At 39.0% G+C, this 16,263-nt stretch overlaps 2 protein-coding genes across 9 annotated transcripts in view; both read left to right on the top strand.

Moving 5' to 3' along the window:
* The window catches only part of LOC133843489 (calphotin), a 38,310-nt gene that overhangs the window by 8,863 nt on the left and 13,184 nt on the right, over window positions 1-16,263 (top strand). For 2 of the 8 annotated variants that reach the window (XM_062277070.1, XM_062277068.1), the window contains exons 1-9: window positions 736-884; window positions 8,176-8,274; window positions 8,337-8,566; window positions 8,630-8,788; window positions 9,294-9,383; window positions 12,550-12,872; window positions 13,589-13,756; window positions 13,826-13,955; window positions 14,016-14,519. In XM_062277070.1, the coding sequence (XP_062133054.1) occupies window positions 751-884; window positions 8,176-8,274; window positions 8,337-8,566; window positions 8,630-8,788; window positions 9,294-9,383; window positions 12,550-12,872; window positions 13,589-13,756; window positions 13,826-13,955; window positions 14,016-14,519 (1,837 nt within the window). In that variant the 5' untranslated portion in view covers window positions 736-750. Of the gene's footprint in view, window positions 1-735; window positions 885-8,175; window positions 8,275-8,336; window positions 8,567-8,629; window positions 8,789-9,293; window positions 9,384-10,714; window positions 10,843-12,019; window positions 12,288-12,549; window positions 12,873-13,588; window positions 13,757-13,825; window positions 13,956-14,015; window positions 14,520-16,263 lie in introns of those variants that run through there. The other 6 variants (XM_062277071.1, XM_062277074.1, XM_062277073.1 and 3 more) reach the window with 5 other exon arrangements.
* Window positions 6,446-7,556, top strand: LOC133843500 (uncharacterized). Its single transcript, XM_062277098.1, has one exon. The coding sequence runs from the start codon at window positions 6,736-6,738 to the stop codon at window positions 7,036-7,038; it is 303 nt and encodes a 100-aa protein (XP_062133082.1). The 5' UTR covers window positions 6,446-6,735; the 3' UTR covers window positions 7,039-7,556.

The raw sequence follows: 16,263 nt of genomic DNA, 5'->3' as shown, positions 1-16,263 counted from the left end.
AACAAATGCATTCGTGATTGATAATGTTGAACAACCGAAACAGTTTTTATTAAACTCTCAAGAACATAAACAATATAATTATGTGTGTGTGTTTTTCTTTGTGTCGCTTGATAAGCAGCAGCTATAAACACGAGTTTTTGGTTAGTCCAAAAATTAAATTCAATTACTGTGAACACACGTTGAGATACTTGTATAGAGATAATAGTTTTTTACGACACAACCTGTGCTTAAAATTGCCGTCGAGAGTGACACTAAAATCAACGATTAATCATCGCAAATGCAATTAGTAGTTCAAGCTTTGGGCTTAATGTTATAATTGATTAGTCAAGCCGAAAGCTGCTTAGATGATGAAAACATCAGTCATACAATTAGCAGTAGCTTTAAGCAGCATTTCTCTAGCTGTAAAGAAAAAGCTCTTCATCACTTTCCCTTTTCGATTCTATAATGAAACTGAAATACCTTGAGTACTATAGAGTATTCAATGTTTTAAATTTATTACTCAACTCTAGTGTTTGTTAGATAAGCCTCAAGCAAAGTCAATGGCTGCGTGATAACTACGTTGGCATTCAACTGATAATCCCACAAAATATTCGGGTTTGTCTTTAGTGGCTTTTTAGTGGGCCTAATTTGTTAGTTGGTTGGGAGCTGTCGCATAAATATAGTTGTGTGCTTCAATGCTGAAATAAAACTATAAACCATAAACCATAAACGACAATGACACCATCACATTCACAGTGCTGGAAACGTTGCATGCGACCATACATCCGCCTCTTGGAGTTACCAATGTATCAGAGCAACCACAACCTGTTCCTGGGCCTGTCCAGTGTGCTGGGTCTCATTGGAGGCGCCTATCTGCTGCAGTGTGGCGCCCAGCGTCTGCTCAGGTGAGTTGTGGCAAACGTTTCTTTGCCAGCGATGCGATATGCTGGGCCACCAACCAACTGAACTTGCTACGTGAGACGCACGATTAAAGCCCAAAGCTAGACGCACGTGCAGCGAATCGCATAGTTAGATAACTTCACAAAGCTGAAGCTAAAGCTGAAACTGAAGTTGAAGTCAAAGCTGGTGTCGTGTGTCGGGTGATGGCACCACAGCGGCATTTGCTGCGAGAGTGAGCAGCTTTACAGATTCAATTCGATTTTCACAATACCCTAGAGTAAGGGTGAGAGCAAGGGTGGGGTATAAACTGCAAGAAAAGTATGCAAATTGCGTGGTTTTTCAAATGTTGGGGACAGAATTCAGATTGAATTGCAACATACATAACATTTTAAGAAACAAGAACAAAATTCTTTTTTAATCGAAAAGTTAATTAATCAAGATTTGCAAACTTCTTTTCAATCTAGAATAAAATAATCTTGAATCAACATTTTAATCTTAAAATAAGATGTTTTTAATCTTAGATTGTTTCAACCAAAAATTCTTATATCAAGATTGTTCTTTTTAAGATCGAAAAAATCGAATATAAACATTTTTTCAATGTAGATTATTTTTCTTTCTAAAAAATATCATATATTTAATTTAATTTATAGAAAAATATAAAATTGATATGAATTTATAAAAAAAAACGTTAGAAAACAGCACGAGCTCTTTAGGTTTTTAGCTCTGGCTTTGAAAAAGAATACTTTTACTTTTAAATATTACCATTTAAACATTTCAGAGCTCGAATTGAATTAATTATTTGAGTCACTGCTTTCAAAAAGAACAAAAGTATGCTTGAATTACAATTGCTTTGTAGCATTTAAACGGTTCTAAACTCGAATTTAATTGCATTAAGAATATAAATAGAACTTATAATAGAATAGAAATAATAACCATAGCTACAAATTTTAATTGATACTAAATAGTATATTATCCCAAATATATTGAAATCATAACAATAAACAAATAAAAGTTTTTATAACAATTGCAACCACTCCCGAGATTGAAATTATTCAAATGCTGACATACAAAGCTAACAAAAAGTATTGTGGAATTAAGACTTGTTAACTTCTTAGCTTTACCTTGAAGAAAAGAATACACATTGTTTAGTATTTAGATTACCAAAAATATCAAGAATAATAGAAATTTAAATTGGCAATAATTCTAATCGAAATAATTTAAATGTTGATTTTCAATGTTGCTAAAAGTACGTTTTATTGGTCACCTGGTTCTTAGCTTTACCTTGAAAAAAAAGAAAGTAAATACTGTTGTAGTATTCTGCTTGTTAAGTACACAATACAGATTGTATCAAGAATAGCAACAGAAGTGATAATAGAATAAATAAACATTGCTTCGAATTTCACTTACTAATAAATATTAGGTTGGCCAAAAAGTCTTGCGGTATTTCCGATAGGTGTCTTTGCAAGCGCGTAGTTCTAGTTCTATTTATCGAATCGGTTCATGCGATACCTTTTTGGAAAGCTCTTTTCCCGCGCTAACACGTGTTTGATTTATTGTTGTTTGTCTTGAGTCGTTCGTGAGTTATAGCGTCACAAACATGGAGCAAAATAAAGAGAAAATACGGCATATTTTACAGTACTACTACGATAAAGGCAAAAAATGCAACTCATGCTGCCAATAAAATTTGTGCAGTTTATGGACCCGATACAGTTTCCATTTCCACCGCACAACGATGGTTTCAACGTTTTCGTTCTGGTGCGGAGGTGGTCGAAGATGCGTCACGGTCCGGAAGGCTTGTCGTCGAAAATTGCGATAAAATCGCCGAATTGATCGAAAGAGATCGGCATAGTAGCACCCGTAGCATCGGCCAAGAGCTTGGCATGAGTCATCAAACCGTTTTAAACCATTTGAAGAAGCTTGGATTAAAAAAAAAGCTAGATGTATGGGTGCCACACGACTTGACGCAAAAAAACATTTTTGACCGTATGAATGCATGGGAATCGCTTCTGAATCGCAACAAAATCGACCCGTTTTTGAAGCGGATGGTGACTGGCGATGAAAAGTGGATCACTTACGATAACGTGAAGCGCAAACGGTTGTGGTCGAAAAGCGGTGAAGCTGCCCAGACGGTGGCCAAGCCTGGATTGACGGCCAGGAAGGTTCTTCTGTGTGATTGGTGGGATTAGCAGGGAATCATCCACTATGAGCTGCTCCCCTATGGCCAAACGCTTAATTCGGACCTGTACTGGACCGCTTGAATGCAGCACTCATGCAGAAGAGTCCATCTTTGATCAACAGAGGCCGAATTGTCTTCCATCAGGACAACGCCAGGCCACACACATCTTTGGTGACGCGCCAGAAGCTCCGGGAGTTCGGATGGGAGGTTCTATTGCATCCACCGTATAGTCCGGATCTCGCACCAAGTGATTACCACCTATTTCTGTCCATATTGTATACTGTAATATATAGATAGATATAACATACATATATATATATAAATAAAGTGAGATTGAATTCTTAAATATAATTTGACACCAAGTCAAGAAATAATTTAAATTCGCGATTTGTAAGACTAAAAAAGTCTACTTGAATCGAGATATCTTTGCTCAGTATCTTAATCTTCAGCTAGCATAGTTTTAGTCAAAGTGTAATACAAAAATAAGATGCTGGGCTGAACAGGGTATCGTGTCAGTCGGATACTTTAACGCGTTATCATTTGCAGTTACGTGTGGCGCGTTTCGCTCGGCTTGATTACGTTTGCGTGTGGGAAAAAAGTGCAAAACTATCTCGAGAGTATTTAAAAAATTGCACATAAAATGCGATTTGACATAATTGATGCCGCATTTTAATGCTTATATATTGTATTTTTGTTGTTGTTGTTTGTTGTTGCTCTATTGATGTTGTTATTGTCGTTGTGGCTGTTGTTGATGCTGTTGTTATGTGTGAGTTGCATTTGTCTTATTTGGCAGCTGGCAGCAGGTAACTTGGTAACTGGCTCCCAATTTGATATTTCCTCAGCCACTCTCTGCATTATTGAAGCTTGTGTAATACAAACATTGATTCGCCAATTCGCGTGGCTGTAATTGGCCAACAAGCAATTTGATTTGTTTACCAATTGTCTATCGACACGAATATTTCATAACAATTATGTCAACTCTGTTTTTGTTTGTACGAATTTGGCAAGTGGCCAAAGCGGAAATCGTTAAGAACCACAAGTCTGAGCTAACGGTCAATTTGTGTTTAAGCCAAGCTAAAGAAATAACAGCACAAAGTGGCCATAACAATTGGCCAACTTAGAACCCAATTGTGCGGCTTTCCTTTTATGCAAAAAACGAAACAAAAGAGGGAAGAAACGAGTGGTAAACAGCAAACTTAATTAGTAGATTGTTTATTGTTTATTATATTATTGTAATGGCAGCACACATACACACCTATGTTAGTATACATATATATATTCCAATTGTTCAATCAACAATCAGCTGAGACGCTTAACGCGAACTAACAAGCAACGCTTTCAGCTCAATTGGAGCTGTGACTGACACAGATACGACACGATTTGTGAGGAGAATGAGAGACGCGATGTGCATAAATGGAAAGTTAACTTATGGCTTAATAATTACAATTGACGCCTGTCAACGCATGTAAATACTCGCACTCATTATGCACTTGTACACTGAGAGAAACTAATGAGAAGTGTGACCTATTTGAAAACAGCTTTGAAAGCGCTGTAGTTCATTTAATTAGCTTGTTCCACATTAAATGCTCTCTTCAATTAAAATTTAAACAAATTTCATATTTATCTGATTCTTAACCTGCTTTACCAAATGATGTACATCAAATTCTTGATGCGCGTATCAAACAGGTTGAATTACGATTCAAGTCACGACGCACTTAAAAGTGCCACAAAAATGTGTAACTGTGTGTATGTGTGTGTGTGTGTGTGTCTGAGAATCGACTGTGTGACTTATGAAAGTGGTTATATTAAAAAGCGAGTTTGCAGCGACTGCAGCGACTAACAAATTTCACACAGATTAACCTCAAATCAAAATGGGGATAATAAAGACTGTGGACGATGATGTGCCAAAGGAGACACAAATGCAATTATACTGGCAACATATTAAGCTAGATTTTTATGACGAGTTAACGCTATTAGCCATGGTGGAAAAAGTAAACTAGATACGTTAAAGTGTAAGTTGATTTAATGAGGAGTAGGGTAATTCTAGCGACTTTACAAATTATTTGCATAGCTGTTGGTTAAAGTGAAAATAAGATTTATAGACAGCAGTCAAATGCGTAATAAATGAATATATCAATCAATTAAAATAAATATTTCGTTGACATAGTTATCGCTACGTTTTATCAACAAAGTAATTCAAGTTATCTAAGTTTTTCTCTCCACTACGAAATTTACAAAATTTTGTTGCATACCCAACAGGCGCCTTTGAAATTTAGTGTTGCCTAGTTTTAGGCTGCTTTTATTTGAAGGTCAGCAAAACAATCTTGTGAATTGCAAACGCTTGCAAATTTGTTGTAGCTACATTTTGTCGTATTTGCAGTTAGCATTAACAAGTGAATGCTGTGAATGCGACACTCTGAGTGCTAGCTGTAAATCGTGAATTACATGTACACGAATCAAACGAGCAAAGTCACAATTGAGCAATTATACATAGTTGGAGATTAGCAAAACAAGGCAATGACACTGGCAATGGCTGGCGAACAATTCAAGTACGAGTACATGAAACAAACAATTAACGTAGCATTTAGCGGCTTTTTGATAAAAATCTCTCATGAATAGGATTGCTTGTTTATTGTTTTTGTTGGTCGCTAAAACTCGTTTTTGCAGCGCATTTTGCGTGTAATTTGAGGCGCCATTTATTAATCAATAGCTACCAGAAAAGGGAATTTGAGTATCGCATCATTAGACAAATTAATTATAATTCCAATCGCTTAACTCTAAAGAATTATGCATTAAATTTATTTTTGGCAAAACCCGTTTGCGGAATTTGTTGTCTACATTCGTTATTTGCGTTATCTATTTTTGTTTTTTTTTTTCCATCTGAGCAATTTCAATTCGCAATGAATAATGAAGTCAGCGAGGAATCATTAAACAAGATTCTAGCTAATTAATTAATCAACATCAGCAACAAAAGTAGTAGCTGCATCAGCTGCTCAGCTCAGCTCAGCGTGTCCAGCAGAGACTCCAGAGAGCTTGGCCACTTCTTCTTCATTTTTTACAATTAACCAGCTGAAAGTTGTTGTCAGTTGAGGGAGCGAGCGAGACTCAACATCAACTCTTACGTCATCAACGGGTTCTGTCTGCCTGTCTAGCAGCTTGTCTGGCGAATTGTTTGTTTGACAGACACGCTCTCAGAGTGAGACTCGCTCTCTCTCTCTCATGCAAAAACCGGCATGAGCTGCGAACACGCGTCGTATGAGCAATTCGCTGTCGCAGTCACAGTCACAGTCGCAGTCGCTGCTGGCGTCGCTGTCTCCGTCGGTGGCCATCGCTCAGCTGTTGGCCGCGGGGCGCTTGGCGCTCGATGCTTGGCGTAAACAGCGCTCATAACAAAGCCAAAGCTGGTGCGAGAAAGTTGTCGGTTCGCATGGTAAACGCGCGCATTGAAATCCAATTAAAATTCCAATACCAAAAACAAAGCTGAAAACTGAAATTGCGATGCAAAACAAAAGCAACAGCAAACACTGTGTTCACAATCAAACAGTAAACAGTATAAAAACATTAAAACTATAAACACACAACAAGACATCAACAAGTGCCAAAATAACACAAACACATAAACACAGTTAAACATACAAAACACACTTGAACAAAAGAAGACAGACAAAAGATTACTCAGCATGGTGTTCGCATCGGTGTTGGTGTGCCAAGTGGAGAAATTGTTGTGCACACCCATCAGCTTTGCGGTGTTTGCCTTTCTTTTCATGGCCTGCACCATGGAAGTGGTGCTTCTAAAGATGACCACGAATCCTCACATCTTTGGACGGCCGCCGAACCACGAGGATGGGGATGATGGCAGCGAGTACGAGGAGGATATTTACTATGAGAATCTCGAGAACAACTATGAGCATTGGGCGCGCAGACGCAGAAGATTTCATCAACAACAACAACAACTTCGCATTGCGCAGCAGCAACAACAATAATTACTCAATAGATTGATAGATAGATATTATTTGTATAAGTTTTTGACTGAGTTTTCACCAATAGATCTAAATTTGAAATACGCGCAAAAATACGTAAAAAGCAAAATGGAAATAATCTTTTGATTAAAGTCAACGAATTTGATGTCTTGCGAAATTTTCTGGCAATTCATTGCAACCAAAAATGAAATGAAATGAAATGTTGATATTTTAAGCACGTTGTCAACCGTCAACTCAAACGTTTTATATAAGTAGATATAAAAGTACATGTATGTGTATATATTTGTGAGTACTTGTATTTGTTTTTCGAGTGGAAAGAAATTTGCATAAATTGTAAATGACTGACATAATCATGTGTGTGTGTGTGTGTGTGTGCGCACATTACACAATTTATCGTTAATCAATAAAAATTAGTTATAGGGTTCTATAAGTGTGATACATAATTGTGTTTTTCCTATAAGAGCAACATGTTTAATTCATTGAATAAAAGTGGAATTGTATGTTACAAACAAACAAACAAATTACTGCCAGTCATCGCCTTTTTCTTTACATTACTTTTTTAACTCTTCAGTTGCCAAGCGAGCTGCTTAACTGGTTTTGTCTTCCGCATTTTCACATTTTCACTTACGCAACAAGAGCCAGAGGAAAAGTGTGTGTATGTGAAAATCGATAGGTAAAACTAATAAGTAGATTGCTAAACTTGTTTTATAATTTGGAAACATGGAAACCAATTAATATCTTTTGTTTTTCGCTCAACTAATTATAAACATTTCGAAACACAAAAATTATAAATTAAACAGAATAAAATAAGAAGCATTCGCAAAAAACGGCAACCTTCAACTCTATGTTTCACCTTTTAATTATGAATTTAACTTTAGCTTTAACGGTTATCACAGCTAAGGCTTAACTAACTGCAAAATGCTCTGCGTCAGAAGTCGAAACCAATAATCATCACATACAGTAACAGAATCAAAATCAGAATATATTAAAAATGAAAGTAGACAAAAGCAATCGACTGGAATTGTGTCAAATCTTGCAAAATTTGCATAAGTTCTTGTTCTGGTTATTCCCCATAAAACGTCACAACTAATAATGCTTTTTTGTTTGCTTAAATTAAATTCGAAATTCTCTTTCTTACAGCAAAATAGTCGATAAGAAGAAAGAGAAGAAGGAGAATGGCGAGGAGCTGCAAAGCTGCAATGTCTGCGGTGCGGACCTCGATACAAGCAGTGTCAAAAAGTAGGTGTTATCTTGTGTTTTTGTCCGCGTCATTGAACTAATTTAAAGAACCATTTTTGCAGCTATGTCACGTGTTGCACATGTGGCAAATTCGTGTGCCGTGGCATCAAGTGCGCCGACTGGCGGCCAAAGGATGCCCAATGGGAGTGCGAGCTGTGCCACAGCTCGAAGCAATCGCTGGCCCACACCTCCTCGTGGGTTGCCGAGCAAATGTGCTTCAATCAGCAAAAGTTCGTCTATCCCTTGCGGGCACGCAGCGAAGTCTACATACCCATCACAGACAGCTCAATGCGTAAGTGTTGACATACGAAAGATACCCTGGAATTCTACTAAATTTGTACCTTTTTGTTTGCAGAATTTGAGAGCGTCAGTCAAGCGGGAGCGAATAGCATGACCAACATGACTGGCGAGGAACGCAACAGGATACGTGAATATGTCGAGGAAATTGTTGCCGAAATGCTTGGCAGCAATCTGGATCACATCAAAGTCGGTCAATTGTCCAAGAGCGAAAACTGTAAGTACACAAATTCTCAGACTGAGATTATTGCTATAGATTTGATTAGTGCAAATGCAATTGTCCGTCAACGAGTACTCGAAAAGTGCAAAGCGCGACAATTTGTTCAATTGTTGCGAATTGAAAGAGCCGCTTACGGCATTATTCATCATTTGTCTACACTGCTCAGCAACAATGTTGTTTATGTCAACCCATATATACTTATTTAAATTGAAAGCGATTATCGCATAAAATGCTAATTAATTGAACAGAAGTGTTTAGGTTAATTAACACAAAAAGATCACGCAGATCTATACTAAGTATTAGTATTAGAAATCAACGAATTTCAATTTGGAAATCAAAAGCTTCAAGCTTTCGAAAAAATTCATTGCATACTTTGTGTTGCTTGGTGAAAGCTGCAGCTTTTGGTGGGCAAAAGTTCATTGCATACTTTGGTTCAACTTTTTCATCACAACAACAACTCATTGAACATACTCAAATCTGAATGTAATTGAACTGCACACAGACATGCAGCTGTTTGATAGATACCATGCGAAACTGAGCAACCTGCTTATCAATGTGGAGAACGCTTTGTGCGCTCGTGCGCTCAAAGGAGGTAAGTGTGCAAAGCAAGGCATGTCCTTCGAGTTTGCCCCGGCATGTTGAATCACCAACCACAGCTAACCAGTATTTTCGTTGTTGTTGTTGTTGTTGTAGCCTGACTGGTAGTATAATTCAATGTTAACTAGCTCGCATCCGGCATGAATCATGACCGTAAAAATTGTATATCTAAAAATAACGCACGTAGTTCGTTCTCTTTTCTTTTTCTCTATATACTTGTTATCTTTGGCGTATACGTAATATTTGAAAGAATGTAGAAATCTGCGATAATACTGCCGAAATCATTGACTATCATTCAGTAATAAAAAATAAAGAGCAAGTACAAAAACACAGAGCAAAGCACAACACAACACAAACTAAAATCGCGGTCAATTCTCGTTGATAACAGCAACACACACACTCACACACACACACACCCAAACAGACTCTAGACAGCCGTAATAAGGCCTGATAAGCGCCTCTCTGACAGTTTTGAAGTACCGACAATACACAATACAGCGCGCAGTTGGTAATCGCAGTTGAGCATTTGTAGCCACAGTTGGCCTTAACCAGATGACAAACTGAGATACGCGCATTAATCATACGCAACGTGCGCCCAAGCAAACAGAGCGACCAAGCGTCCAACTGGTTCCAATATGTTCGCAGCAGGTGTAAATTGACGATTTACACGGCTGTTCGAAACAATTCCGAACAAATTGACGAGTTTGCCAAGAGTTTTCAAGTTATTAGTTTTTTTACTTGGCCTCATCATTCAAATTACAAACTCAAACATGTAAGTGCCTCGCAGGCACAACAACACAAACACTAATAGCAACAATCCCAAAGGCACGCTAACACGCTGATTGCAAATAAACATGTCAATCAGTTAAAGAAGATTGCATAAAAATAACTTTTAGACCAAGGAAACAAAACAATTCGAAAACTGGAATTTAGCCGACTTTAAAGTTAAAGTTTTTTTTTTGCATGAGCAACATAAATAATATTGAAGTGGCTTATGTCATAAATATAATTAGAAATATTATAAAAATACAAAATTATAGAGACTATGTTTTATTTATGAATACTAATGTATATTTTTTTAACATATTTATGAATTATAATTTTCGATACTTTTTCAAAACATTCGCAAAAGTGTCTGTAGACCACAAATATCGAAATGCTCATCATCGAAAAGCGAACTGTTTGTATGGCATTACAGAGATATGCCGCTGCTCGAGTATGTGTGAGACTTAGTTAGGTGTTTAGGTGAGCACTTTGCAGTTGTGTGCGAGAGAGTTGCTTTGGCGCTCACACGGAGATTGTTGTGTGTTGATGGCAGTTGCTCGACGCAACGCGCTCCGATCGCAACGTTTTTGGCAGCAAAACGCGTCGCCGGCTAAAAAAAATATAAAATAGTAATCAACAAAATTATAAAAAGAAAGAAGGAAAAAAACGTTATTAACGCGTAGAGCAAAGTAAAAGCCAAAAACCAAAATCATAAAAGTGATAATGATAACATAAAATTAAGAAGTCCCCTCCAAAAAGAAAAAAAAAAGACACTCGTAAATCAGCTCTTGAGATCGCTGTTATATGCTTGCTTTGCGCATGCAGATAACAGATAACACACACACACACATACACAACACACACACTGAGACATTCTTAGAGATATACGAAATTTGAAAAGGCAGTTCATAAGTTATCGCCAACCTTGACCCCCAAATCAAAAAATAAGTACAACAAATTTTTGCAGAGCTTCAAACGTGTCACAAAAAGGCAGAAAACAGGGAAAATGTTTAAACAACGTTAATAAATATTAATGACAGCCCATCGGCTAATCCCCAGCAACAAATTATGCGCACAGATTATGCAAATCGTGAGCCTCAAGCACGAACTTTAATACAAATTAAAAAGAAACTACTAACGTTTACGCTATAAAATGTGAAAATGCTAGAACAAAAGTTAATCGCACAGTTTTTAATATAACTTTCGTAATTATCTGATCCCGAATTGAACTGTGAACTGAACTGTGAACTAAAAAAAAAACAAAAGCTGAACCTGAACTTGACTTGTTTTGTACCTTGTACACAGAGAATACTGAATACAGAATATTTACATGATCTAATAGGTCTGTTAGTCCGGTTTAATGGCTGTGCTTCATTAATGCCAGTCGTAGTATGCTAAGTGAGATACATTTCAATCTTTTGACAAGCAGCAAAACCCAATGAATGAGTAACGGCAACGAAGCGTTAGACAATAACACAAAAAAAAAGAAATAAACATAATAACGAAATGCGAAATAGATAGATGGAATTACAAGTAGGAATATGTCAGAAAGGCGTCGAAACAACGATAAAGAAATTTACGGGGCCTTTTGTAAAGCAAAATAGATAAGTTTGGGGTTCGGGTTCAGGTTATTAATTATGTTTACCGCAACCAAACATTAGCCGAATGATGAGCCCACAATGGGATTTGCAAATGTGTTGTTGTTGTCAGTGTGTGTGTGTGTGTGTGAGTGTGTGTGAATACGATTTGCTGGCTGAGTAAGCCAATACCTGGGGACTCTTGACTGCTCAAGCGAACAGAATTGTATTAATGTTTTGGTATTTTGCTGCGCGACAACGCCGCGTATGCGTAATTTGACTTATGCAGTTGCGAAGCGTAAAGCTTATTAATTAAACTAAAGATAGATATAAATATTTATGCACAGGCCAAAAGCAAATACAACTAAGCAAATAAGCGAATAAGCCAAGTGATTCATATGTAACTCAATTGAATATTGTGTGTGAGTGCGTGTGTGTGTGTGTGTGTGTGGAGCGTGCATGCAGCATGGACTTTACGTTGGGCCTCGTAACGGGCATGTATGCCGTTTTGGCCGTAATTATATTCTACGTGGTTTACGTCATTGAGGTGAAATTAGGTATGCCTTTCAACTAAACATACTCGTAACCTAAACACTCAAACACTAAACACTCACTCATCTCTCTCACTCAAATACTCAATCACTTTCTACACTCACACTCGCCAGATAATTGCGACTTTTCACTTTTCCATTATGCATTCCGTTGTTCGTTGTACGTTTTGTTAACCTAACTGACTTTCGTGCTAACACTATTGAGTTTATTTTAGACGTAGAGCATTCTAAGACTCGAAGCTTTGTTGACCATTTCGCATGCTTACAGATTTGCCCGCCATTGTCAACGGCAACAGCAACAATAACAACAATAATAACAACACCAACAGCAGCAACAACAACAGTGGCAACAACAATGAGCTGTCGGACATTTCGCAGACGCGACTGCGCAATCTTATTGAGAGCATCATTGCGGAGACGCTGCGCACTGGGGCAAACACCTTGGGTCCCAGCGCAGCTGTTTCGGAGATAAGTCTGGACACCCGCTCGACTGGGCAGCTCAGCAATGGCAACAAGCGGCGCCATCGCACCGAGCACTATTTCGAGCCAAAGATCTATCAGGATCTGTTGGCCACAGCGGTGCTCAATAAGGTAAGAATCAAGTAAAATGTGTGTGTGTGTGTGTGTGTGGCAACTGTTGCACATCTTCTGCGCATGGCTGACACGCTGACCTCGCTTGTATTTAATCCCTTCAATCCCTTCTGGCAAATTTCCGCCAGTTAGTTGGGCACTTGTTGGGCTTCGCGTGTGGCACCAAAACTAGTGCCACAGTCGCAAGTTTCGCTAATTAGTTGCTGACCATTGTTACAAGCGTGCAGACGCATTCAACGGACCATCTGACAACGAATTCAACTAAAGCGTTAATTGGATCAAATTCTAGAGTTTTCTCATAGATAATTGCTTTGTTTTGGCCATGGCAGAGCCTGCGCAGCATGTAAATATTATAAACAATTTCATAAGTTAACCAACTAATTACGACTTGTACTCGTAAGTTCCTCAAAACAAGTATCTTATCAGCGGAGTACACACATCATTCTGACTTAACATAAGTTGCTTAACTTATTGATTAGTTGCCATTGGCAGCAAAATCTCAGACAATTTTCACGCTGCGTCACGCTGTCATCGATCTAAATCTGAGTACAGCCATGACGTCATAAACTAAACAATGGTTGAAGACACCAACCACAACATAATAGATATTCAACACATTTAGCCGGTTGCAAAGTCAGCAAAGTCAGCCTTCGGTTCAACGGTCTACAATCAAATCAGGGTCACGCTACAGTTGCTACCTTCTTTTTTACTTACAGATTGCGGATAAGGAAGGCAATGCCAGACTTATATCGGAGAGCACACCGGACCTGAGTGGTCACAACATTGATGAGAATTACAATGCCGAAGCGTTGAGCACTACGTCCGGTAGCTCCATAGAACCCCGCAGCGACTGCAGCCTAACCGACAATGAACTGCTACTCAATGTGCGTCCCCCTCACTGAAATATTATTTATATAATCTATTTTTCAATTCCTTGGTTTATCTATTTGTAGGCTGGCAAAACCGAATCGCATGCCGGCTTGAAAGCTGATCTGCAACGTGAATCGGTCTTGAGTGACTATATTGCTGCTCACATGGTGCCGCTGCCTGACTTCTCAGCGTCTGTTACCGAATCAGAAGATGGTAAGTCGGCGACAAATTCCCATAGCTAAACTTTAGTGCAATTTTATATTCCTATCTTAGATATTCCCTCCATGTCATCGAGTATGGTCGGTGATGCCACCTGGGAAGACAACTGGCTATTCAAGAAGAAGCGCAGCACCTTGCAAAGTTCGGCAACACCGAGCAGCATTGGCATGCTGGTGCCGGCACCCAAAGAGAATGTGCGTGCCCAGATTGGCGATAGAACCGCCGATGAGGTTAGCGATCTGTCCGAAATAGGCTCAGATGCCGAAGAGTCATCTCTGGATTTATTGCGATGCAATGATTTAAACGATCGACTGTTGAGCAAGCATCTGATTGGCGGACAAAACACAAAGCTAGTGCTGGATGAGCTAGTGGATCGCACGAGCTTAACCTCAAACACTTTGCCAGAAGAGCACGAACCAGCCATTACTGAGACCACAAATACATTTGTCACACAGCCCTCGACAATTTCAGTGCCAAAAGAACAAATGGCTCCACCGCCACCAATGAGTTTTCAAGATGACCAGGAAAACGAAGATCCTGCCCAAACTCTAATAGCAGGTAATTGCATTGTTGCTTTTCTTATTCATACATCTTTCCCATATTTCATTCTTATTGCTAACAAAACAAACATTTATTCGGAAAATATCCTGTCTGAAGTTTGAGTAGTTTAAGCGAATTAGAGTATGTAGCCCCTTAGTATTTCAAAGTTGTTAAATTTAAACTGTAGTAACTCCGGAACATCCTTCAAAATACCTTGGTGTATTTGTGCATTGTTTTGAAGCAGCGGCATTTGTGTTACAGCCAGCTTACACGAAACAGATGATCTTGCCGATCTCGAGGGTTGTACGGGCTTTGGGGACGTTGAATATCTTGATGATAATCAAGAAGTTGAAAATACACCATCTGTCATCGAAATATTAGCTGCCATGGCCCTGGGACCCATGCTAGCAGTTCCAGCATCTGAGCAGCCCCCGATAATGACGGCCACTGAAATTCATACACTCAAGGAATTAAGCGATTTAGCTCTAGCTGAAATTAACGCGCGCACAATGGACCTAACTCACCATTCACTGGATATCATCGAAGAGGAGTATGCGGATGCACAACCTGTACAAATTTTAACTCCACATGATGAAGTTTCAAACCCATTTGTTGCTGCCGTTGAAAGCACAGAGTTAGCTGAAAAAGTTCCCGAAGATACGACGGTAATAAAAGCACAAGCAATCGAGATTTCGGAAATTATATTCACTCCAGATGAAACACCTGTAGCACCTCTTACAATTGTTGTTTTTGCGGATATTATACCAACGCCACTGCTTTCTCCTACGGAATTTGCTGCACCAGAACAAACAGATCTAACATCAGCTCTAGACACGACAGCATTCATCTCTCCAACAACAGAGGTTCTTCCTGCACCTATAACAGAAATCTCTACACCGGTAATAGAAAACGTTTCAGTAGTGGAGAATCCCTCACCAACATTAGAAATTCCTGCACATGCATTAGAAGAGGTGGCTGCCAAAGAGATTTCAGCTCCATCAATAGAGGAGATTACTGTGGCGGAAATTCCTGCGACATCAAAAGAGGTGGTGATGGCTACAACCGAAACACCTGCACCAAAAGAAGAAGAGCTTGCTACAACTGAGATTCCTACTCCTGTTATTGAAAATGCTAATGCATTCAAAATTCCTGTACCACCAGAGGAGATTGCAGTGGCAGAAATTCCTGCCCCTGTAATAGATAATGTTACTGCACCACCAGAGAAGATTGCTGTGCCAGAAATTCCTGCCCAGGTAATGGAAGAAGTTGCCGCAACAGAGATACCTGCACCTATAATTGAAGAAGTTGCTGCACTAGAAGTCCCTGTACCACCAGAAGAGATTGCTGCACCAGAAATTCCTGCCCCAGTCATAGAAGACATTGTTGCCACAGAGATTCCAGAACTATTAATTGCAGAGGCAGCTGCACCAGAAATCCCTGCACCACCAGAGGACATTGCTGTGGCGGAAATTCCTGTGCCAGCAGTAGAAGAGATTGATGCACACGAAATCCCTGCACCAGTAATCGAAGAGTTTGCTACAACAGAGATTCCTTCACCTGTAATAGAAGAAGCTCCATCATTAGAAGTCCCAGCACCAGTAATAGGTGACGTTACTCCAAAAGCGATTCCTGCAAAAGAAATAGAGGAGGATCCCGTGGTGGAAATTCCTGCTCCGGTAATAGAAGAGGTTGCCGCAACAGAGAATCCTGCACCTATAATTGAAGAAGCTGCTGCAATAGAATTCCCTGTACCACCAGAGGC

The sequence above is a fragment of the Drosophila sulfurigaster genome, chromosome 3 (assembly GCF_023558435.1).
Source record: "Drosophila sulfurigaster albostrigata strain 15112-1811.04 chromosome 3, ASM2355843v2, whole genome shotgun sequence".
NCBI classification, from domain to species: Eukaryota; Metazoa; Arthropoda; class Insecta; order Diptera; family Drosophilidae; genus Drosophila; species Drosophila sulfurigaster.
Note: the sequence above shows the minus strand (reverse complement) of the source record. Positions and strands in the feature narration are given on the sequence as shown.